General features: G+C 40.2%; 1 protein-coding gene across 2 annotated transcripts in view; it reads right to left on the reverse strand.

Moving 5' to 3' along the window:
* GOLGA4 (golgin A4) overlaps positions 1–16,932 on the reverse strand; it is a 148,649-nt gene that overhangs the window by 76,592 nt on the left and 55,125 nt on the right. For both annotated transcript variants that reach the window (XM_081932887.1, XM_081932886.1), the window contains 2 exons: positions 12,711–12,874; positions 402–4,132 (listed from right to left, as the gene is read on the reverse strand). In XM_081932887.1, coding sequence (XP_081789013.1) covers positions 402–4,132; positions 12,711–12,874 — 3,895 coding nt within the window. The remainder of the gene's footprint in view (positions 1–401; positions 4,133–12,710; positions 12,875–16,932) is intronic.

Consider the following 16,932-nt stretch of genomic DNA (forward strand, 5'->3'; position numbering starts at 1 on the left):
AAATAATCATAATTCCTGATTTTTATCTGTACTTGTGAAGTTCAACATTTTTACTTGTTTTAGTAAAATCGACAACTCTTGATTTGTATAAAATGGGAAATCATGATAACTGATATATTTTTTAGATGTGATTGCTTGATTCACAAAGGAAAGAGTAAAGTCATTGCACATTCAGAAAATACACTTTTTCATAACTGGACATTTTACATTGAGAGATGTTCATCCAAACTGAGATTTGTTCTCCATAAAAGTGTTCAACAAATTTAAACAGCAGAGTTTGCCCACTAGATAATACATATATCCATATTTGGAAAATAATGTTAATCATAACCTTCATTTCATTCAGTTTTACTCTAAATACATTTCATTAAATAGTTAACAGTTACTTAAGAGCCACTTACTTTATTTTTTGTTCCATTTCTTCTCTAGATTCTTTCTTCATAATTTCCAGCTCTTGCTGATGTTCTTTCCGCAAGGTTCGCAAATCATTCTGAAGTTTAATCAAATTTCTGTGCTGTTCCTGTTTCTCTTGCTCTGCATGGTTCAGAGTAGTTTGCAAATCTTTCTGTTGCATCTGCATCTTATCAACCATCTTCTGAAGTTCAAAGACTGATTTAGTCTTTTCTTCTATATTTCCTTCCAGAATTTTTATAAGGCCACTTCTTTCATCTACCTGATTTTGCAGTCTGTTTAATTTCTTGTCATATTCTGTAATCCTATTTTTCACCTCAATCCTGTGTTGTCTTTCTTTCATAAAATCTTCACCAAAATGGTGCATCTTTTGTTGTAAAGATTGTCTTTCCTCCTCCTTTTCTTGTAGCTTTTTCTCTAAGTCTTTAAGTGTAATTTCCATATTTTGTTGATTTTCTTCTTTGTTTTTCAATTCTACTTTGATATTTGTTAATTCATTCTTATACTTGGTATGTTGTTCAAGTAATGAAGCCTGTTTCTTGATTTGTTCCTCAAGTTCTCTTTGAAGATTTTCAATTTTATTTTTATCTTCTTCAGCTCTTTTAAGAAGTTCTGGCTGATCCTGACTATCCATTTTTGAAATATTACACCTATTTGTTTCCTCATTATACTTTTCAAGTAATCTCTCCTTATCCAATAAATCCTTTCTTAAAATATCAATTTTTAAATCATACATCTGTTGCATATTCTCTAAAGCATGGATTTTATCTTGCTCTGCAGAAACTTTTATTGTTTCCGCTTTCTGTATCAACTCTTTTTCTAAATCTAAAGACATGATTTTCTTTTCTTTTTCTTGAAATTTTTTCTGTAGCTTATTTTGCTGCTCTTTCTCTTCCATCTGAGTCATCAACTGCCTTTTAATAGAAGCAATTTTGTGTTCAGCCTTTTTTTTCAGATCTGCTATTTTAGAAGTTGTTTCTGAAATAATCCTTTCTTCTAAAGCCTTTAATTCTTCCTCTTTGGTTTTCAATAGAGCCAGTTTTATTCCTTCAAATTCTTTTGATTTTTCTTCAACGTCAATTTCCATAACCTGCACTTTCTTCTCAAAAGTTAAGACTTTTTGCTCCATCTGCTTCAGCTTGTCATCCTTGTCCACTATTGCCCACTGAGCCTGTTGGAGTTGTTGTGCCATTTCTTTTTGCTCAATGTCTTGTTCACGGTACTTTTTACATTCTTTCATTAAAGAATCATTTTCCATTGTTTTCCGAGCAATATGCTCTTCTAATTCAGCAATTCTCGCTGAATGGATTTTTATCTCAGCAATCAAATCAGATTCCTGTTTTTCTTTTCTGATTTGCTTTTGTTCCATTAAGCTTTTTAAATGTTCTAACTGTTTGGTTTGTTTATCATGCTCTTCCTTCCTCCTATTCAGTTCTTCTTCTTTTTCACTAACTTGGTTATTAATCAGTTCAATCTTACTTTGTAATTCCTTAATAGTATTATAATTTTGTGTAAATCTCAACTGAGCTTTCTTCTTCCATTCTGACATTTTGTTCATCCATTGGTCTACCTGTTTCAGGGCAGTAACTTTATCTTCACTCAATGATTCAACTTTGGAAGACAGTACTTCCATCTCATTCAGTAACTGCAGTTGGTTTTCTTTGTGTTGCTTGTTTAACATTGTGGCAGTTTCTTTTTCTGATATGGTCTTTTCAAGTCTGAGGTTCAATTCACTAATAATGTTGTTGAGATCTGTGATTTCTGCCTTTTTCTCATTTATCTCCTCCCTCATAGAAGTAACAATATTACTATGCTCAGATAATTCTTTCTTCAGCTCTGTGATGCAAGATTCCTTCTCTGTTGCTGTTTGCTGCTGGAGATAACTTTCTTTTCGCAATAGTTCTTTTTCAATTAGAAGTTTTTCCATGTTTGCTTTCATAGATATCATTAAGTGTTCTTTTTCCTCCAAGTGCTTTTTGGACTCCTGTAAACTACTGTTTAAAGTTACATGACTCCCTGTTAATTGCTTAAGTTGAAATTCTAGATCTGGAATCTGATTGATTTTAATTACTATGCCTTCTTTAATTTTTATTGTCTGTTGCTGACAGTGAGCAATTTTAACTATTATTGAAGAAATGTTTTCATTGCACTGTTCAATCAGTTCACCAACTTTTATCTTCAATAAAGTTTCTGCTTTTTGCTGGTAATCAGCCAGTTGTCTAATTGTATCTCTCTTGAAATTATCAAATTCAGCTTGTTTTTGCTGAAACTCATTTCTTTCCCCTTCTAACTTTTCCTTATAATTCTCCTGTTCTTTAAGATGAGACATCTTCAAGGCATGGAGTTCCACATCAGTCATTTTCAATTTATCTGCCAGTTCCAAAAGGTCATATGTCTTTTTTTCTTCTGTTGTCTTTATCTCATTAAACTGTTCCTGTACTGTTATTTTCTCCTTCAAAGAAAAATTAAGATCGGTCTCTAATTTTACAAGTTGCTTTTTTAAATCAATTTCTTTTTCTTTCAAAAGGTTCACTTGTGCTAACGTCTGTTGCAGTTGTTCTTGAAGTTCATGTATAGTTTTATCTTTCTTTGTATCTTTGTCCTTTAACCATGTAATCTCTGCATTATTCCCTTCTCTTTCAGCATCAAAGGTGGCCAATCTTTCTTTCAGATCTCTTATTTCCTGCTCTTTGAAATGCTTTATTTGTCCAATTTCACTTTCCTTGTCAGTACAATGACTTTTTAATTGACTGATCTCTTCTCCAAGGTTTCTTAACTGTGATTCATACTTTTCTGTCAGAGATGAGATGTTCTGTATATTTTTTCTCTTTTCTTCTTCCATTTCACATTTTAGATCACTTACCTGGGATGTCTGAAAATCTAACTCAGTTTTTACTTCATTTAGCTGGGTTTCAGTTTTTACAACCAGTTCTTCAAGTTTTGACTTTTTATGCTTTATAACTTCCAATTTATCTTGCAAATTTTTAAACTTGTTTTCATAAATACTTGCATTATCTTCCTTTAATTGACATAAAAAATCTAATTCTGCAGACATTCTTTTACATTGTGACTCAGCTTTTCCTAGAGTTTCTTTCATTTTTTTCTGTTCTAATTCTTCTTCACGTTTCTCTTTTGCTTCCAAGAGTTGTTTGAGATTAATTATTTCATCTTTAAATGATTTCTCTGTTACTTCCTGTTCTTTAAAAATAGCTTCAACTTGTTCCTTATGAATATTCTTTTGCTGATCAAGTTTTGACTCAAACTCCACCTTTGTTTTATCTGCATCCTTTTTTAACTTAGAAATATATTGTTCAAGATTTTGACAGGTATTCAGAGCATCTGATAATTCAGATGAAAGTGCTTCTAGCTCTGTTTGTTTCACATCCAACTTTTCTAAAGTTTTTTCATTCATTTCTTCTATATGAGCATGAAATATAGCCTCTTTTTCTTTTAACAGCTTGGCTGTTTCTTCTTCACAATGTTTTCTCAGTTTTTCCATGTCTGATTGCTGCTGCTGGGTAAATATGTCAAACTGTTCTCTCCAGTGTTGCTGTTCTTGCTGTTTCACATATTCAATTTCTTTTCTATGTTTTTCAGTCATAGTACCTATTACTTTACTGTCCCCATTTTTGTCTGATTCTGTCTGGACAACCAGATCTTCTAACTGGCTTTTATCATTTTGTGGACACCTTGTAGGGGAACTATCCAGCTCAAGAATTCTCTGTTAAGAAGATCAGTGGGAAATATAATGAATAAAATACACTGGTTTTTTTAAAAAAAATACATGTTTAAAATATTATCAACTTAAATGTTATGCATAACAAGATTCTAATAATTTAAATGAAAAAATAAAACATAAACTATGTTGCTTCTTATTCTGAAGAATGGAATTAAAAGCTAAAATTTAGCTTCATTATTGTTACACCCATAAAAATTGTATTTCTATAGTTTTATTTCTGGACTCAAAGCCTAGAATTATTGCACTTTGTATAAGATTATTATGTGCAGAAGATTACTGTAAAACTCTCAAACTCACAGTAATGACTGAAACAAAATCACAGAAATATGAAGAAGAGGAAAAATCCCAAAGAATGTTCTATGTGAGAAATGAAATCATCCACATTTATGCACCAGCTATTTTCATGGTTGATTCTCTCTCCACTACTCAACAGAGCTCCAAACATGTACCAGAAAGGTTATCAATCCCAGCCTAATACATCTTCAAACTACTGTCTCTCACCAGGATTTAACAGGCATATTCACAGTGTTACTATGTGTTATTAGGAAGCCTCTCAGATTACAACTCTCTTAACAAACACGTTGCTTTTGCCCATGTGTCCCATAACTTCATTGTGAACTGGCTCAGAAATGGCATACAATTTCCTGCATTGGATTAAAAATTTCATATTTGCTAAAATTATTTTCACCCACTGAATTACTTACTAATGTTCCTGAAAGATAAATCATAAGAAAGAAAATATGTATCAAAAATAGAAAATCTTTAACACTGATAATGATACCCCGTGTTTCCTCAAAATAAGACCAAGCCTTATATATTGGGGGGAGGGCTCCAAAATAAGCACTAGAGCTTATTTTGGGGGCAAACACAATTTCAGAGTGATCACCCCCAGTGCACATACAAGAGGCATCAAGCACACGTATGGACTGATGGTATCCGGCAGCAGACGACTCCCTGTCCAAGCAACAGATGGAGGCAGAGGCCTGTGTGGTAGGCGATCCAGATGCATCACAGGAAAGCCAAGAGTTGGTGGGCCAGATTGGACAGGCAGCCGCAGGAGACTCATCTTCATGTGGCAGCACCAGCAGCAGATAGAGGCAGAGGTGCAAGGTGGAAGGCAGGCAATCCCAATGTGCCACAGGCAAGCCGACAGATGTGAAGATAAGCCTCCTGTGCCGTCCACCTATTCCGGCCCACTGAGTCTTCCTTTCCCATGGTGCGTTTGGATCATCTGCCTTCCCCCCTGCACCTCTGCCTCTATCTTCTGCCTGTGTCACCATGTCAAGATGAGCCTCCCATTGCTGTGGCCCAACAACTCTCAGCTTTCCCACAGCCCACATGTCCAGATCACATACCTCTTCCCCACCCTGTCTCTATCTCTGCTTAGGCAAGTAATAAACTCACCTGCTGTCAGGGTTCCAAATAGCATCCAAAAGTAAATCAGAGTCCAAGGCAAGGTATTGCTCAAAGTTCCAATTTATTAAGAAAGCCATGTTAGCACATCTGGGAAAACCCAAATCTGAAAACTCTCCCGTTTTCCCTACCCAGTTGAAAGTTCACCCACAAGTCCATACCCAGTCCATAACAAGGTCCAATCTTCCACTGCCTTGCTGACAGTTCCACCCATCCATTTCCAGGCAGGTGCAGAGGTGCAAAGGTAAAAGATGACCTTGGCTGTCTACAAAGAATTTTGTTATGGCTACATAGCATCTAACTCTATACAATCCCTCTCCCATTTTCCCACAATAGAAAATGCATAGTAGAAGGAAAAGCAGGAAGTGCTGTGATGAGACCACTTAGGAAATAGAGGAGCTCTGACAGGCTCTGTGAAAACCTAACCAGATATACCACTGCCAAGGACCTTCAGATTGGAACTGTTCTGGAGGAACGGGGAAAAAAGAGAAACATCTCAAATGACCAAAGACAAACCAGCAGTTCCTCGATAGGTCAGAGATAAAGTTCTCCAAACTGACAGCGGAGGCAGCAAACATGCAAATGGCCACTTCAAAATCAGGGCAACAGGACCAAGCTATATGAGCAGGAGTGGTGCTGGAACCAAGCTTTGGACCTGGGTGAAAGAGTGACCAACCCAAGGTAAAGAAACATTAAAATTGGATCTAAAAAGAGACCCGGAGCAGAAATTAGCAGCTATATGGAGGATGGGGATTTAGTGGAGGAAAAAAGAAAGGGCAGAGACTAAAATGGAAATCCCTAGAAGGTTTTTGTTCCCAAATTTGGATCTGCACATGGAGGTGAGGCTTGCAATAATCTGAAGAAATAACACTCACATCTTTGGGATCCTGGCTTTGTTTCTACAGCACAGCATAGGATTTCCCTTATGTGCACAGGGGGGAATTGCCTGCCCTCTTTCGGCAGCCATCTCATTCACTGTGTCTGCTTAGCAACCACATCTGGGATGGCTGTGATAGCAGTCACTGATACATGGGCACCTTGATTAATAAGGCAGTGACTTACAAGCAAAATTCCAAGCTTAATTGTGGTTGTCTATGGAGATTCTCAGTCATCCATGTCACGGTTGTCCCAAAGGTGCTTTTTTAAGAGGCAACTGGACTTTCTGGTTTTTCTTTGAAGACATTTTGCTTCTCATCCAAGAAGCTTCTTAGATGAGAAGCAAAACGTTTTCCAAAACAAAACAAAAAAACAAAACCAGAAAGTCCAGTTGCCTCTTTAAAAAGCACCTTTGAGACTCAATTGTGGCTGTAAGTGAACAGATACCTGTAATATTCTATTCTGAATCATATTTAATATTTTTGATTATTGTTGTTGATTATTTTAATAATAAGGTGACCGAAGAAACTTAACTATATGTATTCTGTAACTTTTATGAAGTTAGTAAATTTCTTGTTTATTTGTCATGTATTTTATATTATTTCTCTTTTGGATGGGTCTCTTTTTTCTTTCTCCTTTTTTTCTTTAAAATATTTAATTTTAACCAAATAAATTACAATTTTCCCTCATCATAAAGGGGATTACCAATATGAACTGGCCATTCCACTTCACAAAACTATTAATAGCTTTGTACTGGAAATCATAGATTACCTGTCCAAACATCAAGTTTTATTTAAAATAAATAATTAATTAGCTAACTAAAAAATAAAACTTAAAACAAAATAGTATTTTCAAAATTCTGTAACCTGTAGCACATGATGTTGTTTTACAGTTTACGTGGGAACTGTATCACATACTTCTAAGACTGATTAAAATATGCTGTAATGATGCAGACAGTCCAGAAACATTGACACGACTACTTAATGTGACAATGGAATCACATACATAACTAGTACTTAAAGCCAGGAGTTAAAATCCAAGCCCAGTTTATTGCGCTTATTTCTAAAATGCTATTCAGTTTGAAATCAAGTTAATTGGCAATATCAATTTAAGATCACAATTCAGCCAAGAATTATGGTTGTACATTCTGTTCTGACCCCCTCCTCTTGTATACCAAGACACTCCGACACAAAGTCTCTTCAAAGATGTTTATTGACATACAGGTTCCACCTTGGCAGCAATCCAGCCTGCCAAGGTCAAGATAGCACTCTGGGCAGCAATCCAGCTACAGCGACACCCCTTGGCAGCAATCCAGCTACCAAGCTCCAGATAATCACTTTAGCAGCCAAGGTCCAGGGAACAGATTGACAGTAATCCAGGTAAAACCTTTAGCAGCAATCCAGCCTGCCAAAGTACGACACAGATCTGAGCTTCTCCAACTCCAATGATCAGTTGATTCCTGCAAAGAGTGTGTCCACAAGCAGTCCCTTTATAGTCTGGAGAGGAGTCTAATGATCAGCAGCTGAGAGCCATTATCTCCTGTAATTGCTCAATTGCTCCTTACGCCGGGTAGCACTTCGGTAACGAGCATCTAATAGCTCACTGCTGATGTCTGACTCACTGTCCTGTGACTCCTCCCCACTGCTCCAAGGCATGACATCAGGAGCCCCCTTCCTTTGGCTTTCACCACTGCTCCATGCCTCAGGCGCCCCCTGGTGGCCAACCAGCCTCTCTGCGCCCTGCTCAGCATCGGAACCCTTTCCAGGGTCCCCCACCTCCTCTTGAGCCGACTCAGAGGACACCTCGCTGTCGGAGTCTGGTGGCAACTCCAACGGCTCCTGCTGGGCCACAACACATTCTGACAGTTGTTAAGGGAGACTGTGAAGTGGGGTGCCTCAGGGGACTGGGGAGGTCCTAGGAGGCCCAGGTGCATACTGTAACTCTCAGGGCCTCCCCCACTCCCTCAGGCACATGGTGTTTTGCTCCCTGCCCAGTTTAGACCAACACTGCTGGACTTCTTCACCCCATCATGCATTGGTCTACTAACTGTTTCTTAAGATCACCTTCCTATACAGTAACTGCATAGTGACATCCCTTAAGGGGACACCATTTTGGAAGCAGACACAATTCTTGTAAGAACTGTGGCCACTCTCAAAATGTTGCCCATTTCTGGGGCAGCACCATGCATTCTTTGAATAGAAAAGTCATGTGCCAGATCAGATTGCCAAACATTTAGATTTTGGATTTTGACCACGGGGGCATGTCGGCAGACATAATTTTGGGTACAGGTCATATGTCACTTTGTTTAATGTCATCATAATTTTGAACGACTACTGATCAGATGGTTGTAAATTGAAGATTACTTATAATCCTGACTGTTAGATGCTCTTCTCCAAACTATTCAAAAGCATGCAAGGTAAGATATTATTAATAAAAAAGTGTGTTTCTAGAATGTGCTAAATTAAAACATTCAGTTCAAGAATACACTCAAATTTTTCACATGCACAGATGCACACACAAAGTAAACAAAACCTTCTTTTTTAAAAAACAAGCATTGTAAATTATTATGGTATATCATTCAAATCCAAAATTGCTATTTTGGTTTCCAAGAACTAGATTTCTTTTTAAGGTTTATCATAGATGACACATCCCAATTTATAGAAAGTTATTTATGTAGTGCATGCAACTAAAGATTGGGTAATTTTCATACTTTTTAGCTTAGTAAACTATTTAACTAACTATGAAGTATTACTATTAACTACTAAGTTAACTGTTCAGCAGCAGACCTATTCAGCACTTTTCATGCACCTTCTTTGATCTGCATAGAGCTTTTTTGTCAGTGTATATAGTTCATGAACTGGGACAGCCATGGCAACAGGACAGCCATTGAGGACTGGCTGGAATAGGACATGGTAACAAGGTCAACCAATGTATAGGCATAACAACTAAGTCAGCCAATGAGGGCTGTTTGGGAGCTGAAATAGTTCGAGCCTGGGTGTGGCTTAGGTTAACTGATTTGTATAAACACAAGTTGCGTGCTCCTATTATTGCGCTGGTCATTGTAGATGACTGCAGCAGGTTTGGGTTCTGCTATTTATTAAAAATAAAATAGAGGTGCTACAGGAATTTAAGCAATGGGTAAGCTTTGTAGAAAGAAGATATAAATTAAATTGGTTGAATTTAATACAATTAGAGAAATGGATAAAAATGGAAGAAAGATTCAAGGAGAAAGATAGACAGTTAACAAAATTTGAAATCATTATAAAAGAATGTGAGATGAATGAACGATATATAGGGAAAGGAAGAATTGGGGAAACATAGATAATATTAATTAAATTAGTGATGGCTAAATATTGGGGACAAAATTGGGATATTCAAAGAAATGAGCGGTATAGTGAAATTTGGAGTATGGCAACAAATAATAAATTAACAACAGAAATTAAATTTAAAAAGGGGACGATCAAAGCAATTAATTATAATGAAATATGGGGGGATTTTATAAAATCAGTGTTGGTGGAAGGCAAAGGGAATAAACCTACTCAAGAATATATGTTGTTTTGGAGGGAATAAGGGCACAATTGGAATATATATTTATATTTTTTAGTTGTTATAGGCAAAGAAATATAAGGGGGTAAAAGGTCTCTGGGGGGGATGCACTGTAATATGTTTTTTTTCCCTTTTTCTTTTTTCTTTCTTTATTTTTTATTCAGATGTATATGTACTGTTTGTATTATTTGCGTTTAAAAAAATTAAAAATATTTTTTCTACAGAAAATTTACAGAAATTTAAGCAATGGGTAAGCTTTGTGGAAATAAGATATAAGCAACAGGTATGTGAGTTGCAAACTGACAGAAGTTCAGAATTCATGTCAGCAAGTTTTCAACAATGGTTGGGACAGTTAGGTATAAAACACAGCTGCACTAATCCATACACTGCAGCTGAGAATGGTGTAGCTGAAAGGTGGAATGGAGTCTTACAAACAATGAAGGACTCACTGATGGAGGACTCTAGTCTGGGCTGGTCATATTGGGGTGAAGCCATGTTGACTGCTAATTATTTAATTAACAGACTGTGGAGTTCATCTATTAATGATACTCCATATGCAGTGTTGTATGGGAGGAAGCCATTTCTGGCACATTTAAGGGTTTTGGAAGCAATGTGTGGATGCATTTTCCAAAGGCAATTAGGAGAAAGAGACAACCTAAAGCTAGAAAGCTCAGATTTATGGGCTATGAGCCAGACTCAAACAGCCATCTCTTTATGATTGGAGCAAAATAGTAGTCATTTCAAGGTCTGCTAACTTTGCAGAGCAAAATTGGAACAGAATTGATGCAAGTTGATGCAAATGGAATGATTCACTTAGTGATGATAACTCACTTAGTGATGGTGTCAGCGTTCAGAGAGAAGCTGAAAAAGATACGAAGAAAGAGAGGCTTGAAATACAGGAGCAGTCAATGCCATGCAAGTCAGAGCGATGGAACAAGGGGTCTCCACCTGACAGGTATTCTGCTAGTAAAGTAAAGGTGTGTAATGTGCAGTATAAGCCAAGGAATTATAAGGAAATAATGCATTACCTAAAATTAAACAAGTAAAGTGGAAAGAAGCCATGGACAAGGAAAATAAATCCATGGGTGAACATAGAGTGTTCACATCTATGACTTTGCCACAGTGCTGCAAAGCAAATGGGTGTACAAAAGGAAGATACTACCCAACAATGAAGACCAGACCAGACATATAGCTTGTGCAGTAAGTATTCTAAGTCGCTTCACTGCTGCACCAACCCAATAGCATTGGATAGGTATAAAAAGGTACGTATTTGGAGGGAATTGTGAATGTGGGTCTTCAAATACAAGTATTTGAAAAATATTAAGATAATTAAATTTTTGTCTATTCCAATCATGAATGGAGGAGTGTCAGTGTACATAGTTCATGAACTGGGATAGACATGCCAACATGTCAACCATTGAGGACTGGTTGGAATAGGACATGGTAACAAGGTCAACCAATGTATAGGCATAGCAACTGTCAGCCAATTGAGGGCTGTTTGGGAACTGAAACAGTTCGAAACCTGGGCGTGGCTAAGGTTAACTGATATGTATAAATACAAGTAGTGTGCTCCTATTATTGTCCTTCTGTTAACTGTGTTTCTGTAAACTGCTTCTGTGATTAGGCTTCTGATTCTGAGAACTACACGAGTGTTGTATATATTCTTATATGTAAGGATAAGTTGATGAATCTTGCTGAATCAGACATGTGTGCTTTCTAGATTTGATTGCTGCAACAAACTCTGACATTTTTACATAAAGACTTATCTGAGCATTTCTTCACAGACCCACTCATGCCCTCCACCCACTCCACAACCTGTGAAATACCCCTCACACTCCTTGCACTCCCAAATGCCCTCCCTCGTTGAAGAGACACCTCTCATACATCATCCCCAACTTGCAGTGACTCTCATATATCCACTCACATCCTTCCTCATCCAGTAGCAGTTACTGTATTTTTTAGAATATAAGACGCACCTTTTCCCCTCAAAAACAAGGCTGAAAATCTGGGTGCGTCTTATACACTGAATGCAGCATTTTATGCCTCCCGAAACCCCGCCCCTTCACCAAAATGGCCTTGCAGAGCCTTTAGGAAGCTTTCAGAGTGCTCCTGGGGGCTGGGAGAGCAGAAATGAGGGGGAAATGGGCCATTTCTTGCTCAATTCTGCCACCCCAGCCCCCAGGAGCACTCTATGAGTCTCCTAAAGGCTATGCATGCCCTTTTTTGGACAAAAAACAGGTCCATTTTTTGCTCGTTTTTGCCCCCCACTCCACCGCCCAGGAGCACTCTACAAGCCTCCTAAAGGCTATTCATGCCCTTTTTTGGAAAAAAAAATGGGCCCGTTTTTGCAAAAAAAACAGGCTATTTTGGGGGGTCTGCCGAGTGCAGAAAAGGTTTTTTTAAATTTGCCCCTTCAAAATCTTGGTGCATCTTATACTCCAGTGCGTCTTATACTCCAAAAATACAGTACTTATTTCTCTGAGGGCTTGGGACTTACAACTTCCTACTAGCTTCCTAACTAACTTTGGTTGTAGGAATCATAGGATTCAGGTAACAATAGTAACTGAAACTGCAGGGAGCAATGTGATCACAATTTATCATCACATCATTTAGAAACAGAAATTTGGCTCCCAATTGCTATAATAAGTCAAGTATTATGTAATATCATGATCTGAATTATGATATTACATATTATCTGAATCAATATTATTTTATTAATACTAACCTCTTCCTGCTTCACCCTTGTTAATTCCTGTTGAAGGATCACACATTCTTCTTCATTTGCCTTTTCAACAGCTTTAATTTTTTCAAACATTTCTCCTTGCACTTTCCTGTGGGCTTCTTCAGCCAACTGAGCTGCACTTAAAGCCTTCTCTAGCTGTTCAAATGCTGTAGAAAAAAAAGCATACAACAAATATAAAATTAGATTGTGAAAATTCAGGCTAAAATTAAAATCCAAACATATTATGTTTTCATTGAATTACTAAATAATTTTTAAAAAAGAAGCTCCAGGTTCTGCATTATCCTTAATATCAATTTTTTAATCTTCTAAATCAGGGGTGTCAAGGCCCGCAGGCCAGATTTGGTCCGCAATGTTATATCTGGCCCGCAGAGCCGCCCTAGAAACAGTGAAGGGCAGGCGCATGGCACCTCGGTTTGGCCCATGTCGATCAGGCGCTGATCTACAACCTAGTGGCATCCATCCAGGCTGGAACACAGCCAGCCTTAGATCCACAGGGCTGCCCTAAAGCCAGCACAAGGCCGCCCCCATCCCCCCTCTGGGCGCACACAGAGGAAGTGGTGAGCATGCAAAGGGCCTGGTGTTCCCAGGGACCGTCTTGCCCCGCACGCTGGGTGTGTTCTGAGCACTTCCCTTTCACCCAGATTGTGCATGCTCACTGCCTCCTGTGCACACCCAGGGGGTAGGGGAAAGGCAGGGGCAATGCGGCAGAGTCAGATCTAAGGTTGACCATATGTCAGACCAGTTGGATGCTCTTACTCCTTCTCTGAGTTTCTTCCAATTTCTGGCATGTGAGTTCATATAAGTTTTTAATTCCCAGATCTTGGAATAGTAGGCGCTAGATATTCATGGCTGGCAATGAGTGCAAGCTGATTGGTGCTGGAATTTGGTGAAGAGAAGGGGGGAGGTGTCTGAATGTGGTTTTGTTTTATTTTTCTGGGAAGCAGATTATAATGAGAGGGAGTGAGGGTTTGAGGAAAGTTTTGCCTTAGCACTTGGCAACCAGCAGCCCTGCAGCCCTTTTGCCATCCCCTTGTCTCCTCCTCCTGACCTCTGCTGGTGATCTCCCATCCTGTCGCTGAGGATGCTTTGGTTACAAAGCTGTGTCTTCTTGTGAGGAGAGGGAGTGGGCCTCCCTCTGACCTGCACACTTTGCCCTCTCACATAAACCATGAGCAACCTGGCAAAGGAGAGCGAGCACAGCAGCAGTAGCCTCGAGGAAAAGGTAAGCACAGCCAGGTACCACCTTGGGGAAGCATGCTGGACTGGGCGTAGGATCCCGGTGCCCTGGAAGCTTGAGGGCTGACTGGCTGCTTACCCTCTGTGTTCAGGGCTCTAGGCAGCGTGCGTCACCATACAGGGGTCCTTCGCATGGCATGAGGGGGATGGTGAGGCTCCTCTGGCATACAAGGATTTAGTGGTTGTCCTGCTCTCGCTTTCCCCTACTGGAGGCAATGGATCCCCCCAGCACCGCCCAGACCATCACAGGCATCTCCCTGACACGAACGATGTCAACCTGGCCATGCCTACCCTGGCCACACCCATCACGCCAACAAACCACCCCTACCCCACCAGTTGTCAACTACAACTCTGATGCGGCCCTGAATGAAATACAATAAAATTTAGATGCTGTCAATATGATGGGAATAGTATGTTCACTTGTACAATGCTCTCTAAATTAGAAACCAAGTAACCATGCTTGGACATAGTTGGGCTTTGGTTACGCTTATAGCAGGGGTGTAAAACTCTATTTTATTGAGGGCCGCATCAGGGTTGTGGTTGACCTCGAGGGCTAGGGTGGTCGTGGCTGAGGTATTTGTGACCAAAGTGAGTGTGGCCAGCTCAATGTCACTCATATCATTTTTGCTGGCAGAGGCTACAGTGAGGCAGGAGGCCATCGTAGTCGAAAAGGGGGCCCGGGAGGGCTGGACCTTTGCTGGCAGAGGCACCTCGGGCCGGTCCTTTGCTGTTTCCAGGACAGCCCTGCAGGCCAGATCTAACCATCCCATGGGCTGGATCCGACCCACGGGCCTTGAGCTTGACACCCCTGATATACTAGCCAAACAGTGCACACACAAAAACATTTATACCATTAGGAATGAATTCTATAAGTGGCAAATATATCAGTCTGGTATGTTAATGCTATGCTCTCTCTATCTTCTTAAAAAGATACTAATCTTTAGAACATAGCTATCCATCTTACTAAAATCAAAATGAGATGCGGAGGACAATATGTACGATGATGATACCAAATGGCAGATTGTGATTTGAAACATAAGAGAAGAAAATGGCAAAGAACAGAAATTAATAAATAAAATGAATAAAATAAAAAAGAGGAATTGTGTATATCTGAAACTAAGAGAAAAAAGAAAGATATTACATCTAAATGAAGGGAAACAAAATTTAGGGACCGAGTGAATGAAGGTATAAATTGATTATGAACAAATGATGAGTAAGAGGACTCAAATCTAGTATACATTAGAATCATTTATTATATATTAGTGTCATTTATCACCACAGGTATAGAATAGCAATTTATAAAGTGGTGTTGATGAAAATATGTATAAGCCATTACTTGGGAAAAGAGTCTAAAATATATTTTGAATCCAAATAAATGAATAACATTTAGAAGTGCCTCAAGAAGACACTTCTCTGAATTACTGACGTGTAAGGAGGCGGGATGGAATGGTGTGGAGCACCATCAGACTTAAAAGATTCTATTACTAGAGACCAGAGGTCCCCAAATCCTTGGCTCTGTTACTAGAGACCAGAGGTCGTTAAATCCTGGGCCATGGACTGATACCAGGTTACATCCTGTTAGCAATTGGGCTAAGTAGCAGGTAAGCAAGTGAAGCTTTATTTATGCATGCCCGGGATCTAGGTTACATCTAGGATCTAGGTTACATGGGAAACTGTTCCCCCACCCTAAGTCTGTGGAAAAATTGTTTCCTGGTGCAAAAAGATTGGGGATTGTTATTATAGACTATTGATGGCAAACCTTTTTGGTACCGAGTGCTCAAACTGGAGCACATGCGCTGGAGTCCCGGAAATTCAAAAACCAGCTGGCCTGGTGCATATGCATGCTGCCCACTTGGTCTTCTAGTTTTCGACGCAGGCATGCATGCCTGGCATCTGGTCTTTGCGTGTGCCGGAGCGCTGGAAACCCAAAGACCAGGTGACCAGTGTGCGTATTCGCACCGGCCAGCTGGTCTTCGGGTTTCTGATGCGCCAGCATGAGTAAAGATCAGCTGGCCGGCAGGCATAGGCACTCCGGAAAACAGAATAGCAGCTGGCGATGGTACTCACCTGCCCACTCGCCCACCCATCTGCTCTCCCACCCCACCTGCTCCACCCAGTCACTCGTCACTCCTGGGTGGCATAGTACACTGTATGGCACTCATGCATGCACACAGTCTGCTCTATGGCTTGCCTGCCTAAGCTGTCATTCCACTTCTCCTGCCCCAACTTAGCTGCCCCCTCCTTCCTACAGGTAAGCCTGCGAGCCGCGCTAGGCCCCCATCCCCTGAGTTTGCCGCACCCCCCATCTCTGCATGGCTGGTTAAGCCGCAACATCCCGGTGCAGCTCCATTCTAGGATGCGTTGCGTGCAGCCAAGCTTGCCGCACTCCCCCCCATCCCCACTGGGCTCCTCTCTCTCTCCCTCCTCCCCTTCCCCTTGTAAAAAAAATCTCGCGAGTTAAATTCATGAGGTTTTTTTTACAAGGGGATTCAATGGGCGAAAGGGCGAGGAACGCGACGGAGCTGGAAAGGTAGGAGGCGTGCGTCACTTCCCCCCCCCCCCACCTGCCACCCCTCATTAAAGGGACGTCGGGGAAGGGAACCAGGCAGGCTGCCTTTAACATTTGGGCAAAGTGGGCGGTGTTGGGCCGCGAGGCGCGCCTCTTACCTTTCCAGCTCCGTCGCGTTCCTCGCCATTGTATTCAGGAAAGCCCCTGGTAAAAAAAAAACCCTTCTCACGATTTCAAGATGTTTGATTGAACTCGCGAGAAGTTTTTTTTTTCACCAGCCACTTCCGTGAGCACAATGGCGAGGAACGCAAGGAAGGGAACTAGGCAGGCTGCCTTTGCCATTGGGGTGGGCGGTGTTTTTTTGCGCGAGAAGGAACAGGTGGGAGGGGATGATCACATTGCTGGCCTGCCGCTGTTTTTGCGGCGAGCCCTCGTTTTGCCCCGGAAGCTGTACCGGTA

Source organism: Natrix helvetica, assembly GCF_964273705.1.
Source record: "Natrix helvetica genome assembly, chromosome: Z".
NCBI lineage: Eukaryota > Metazoa > Chordata > Lepidosauria > Squamata > Natricidae > Natrix > Natrix helvetica.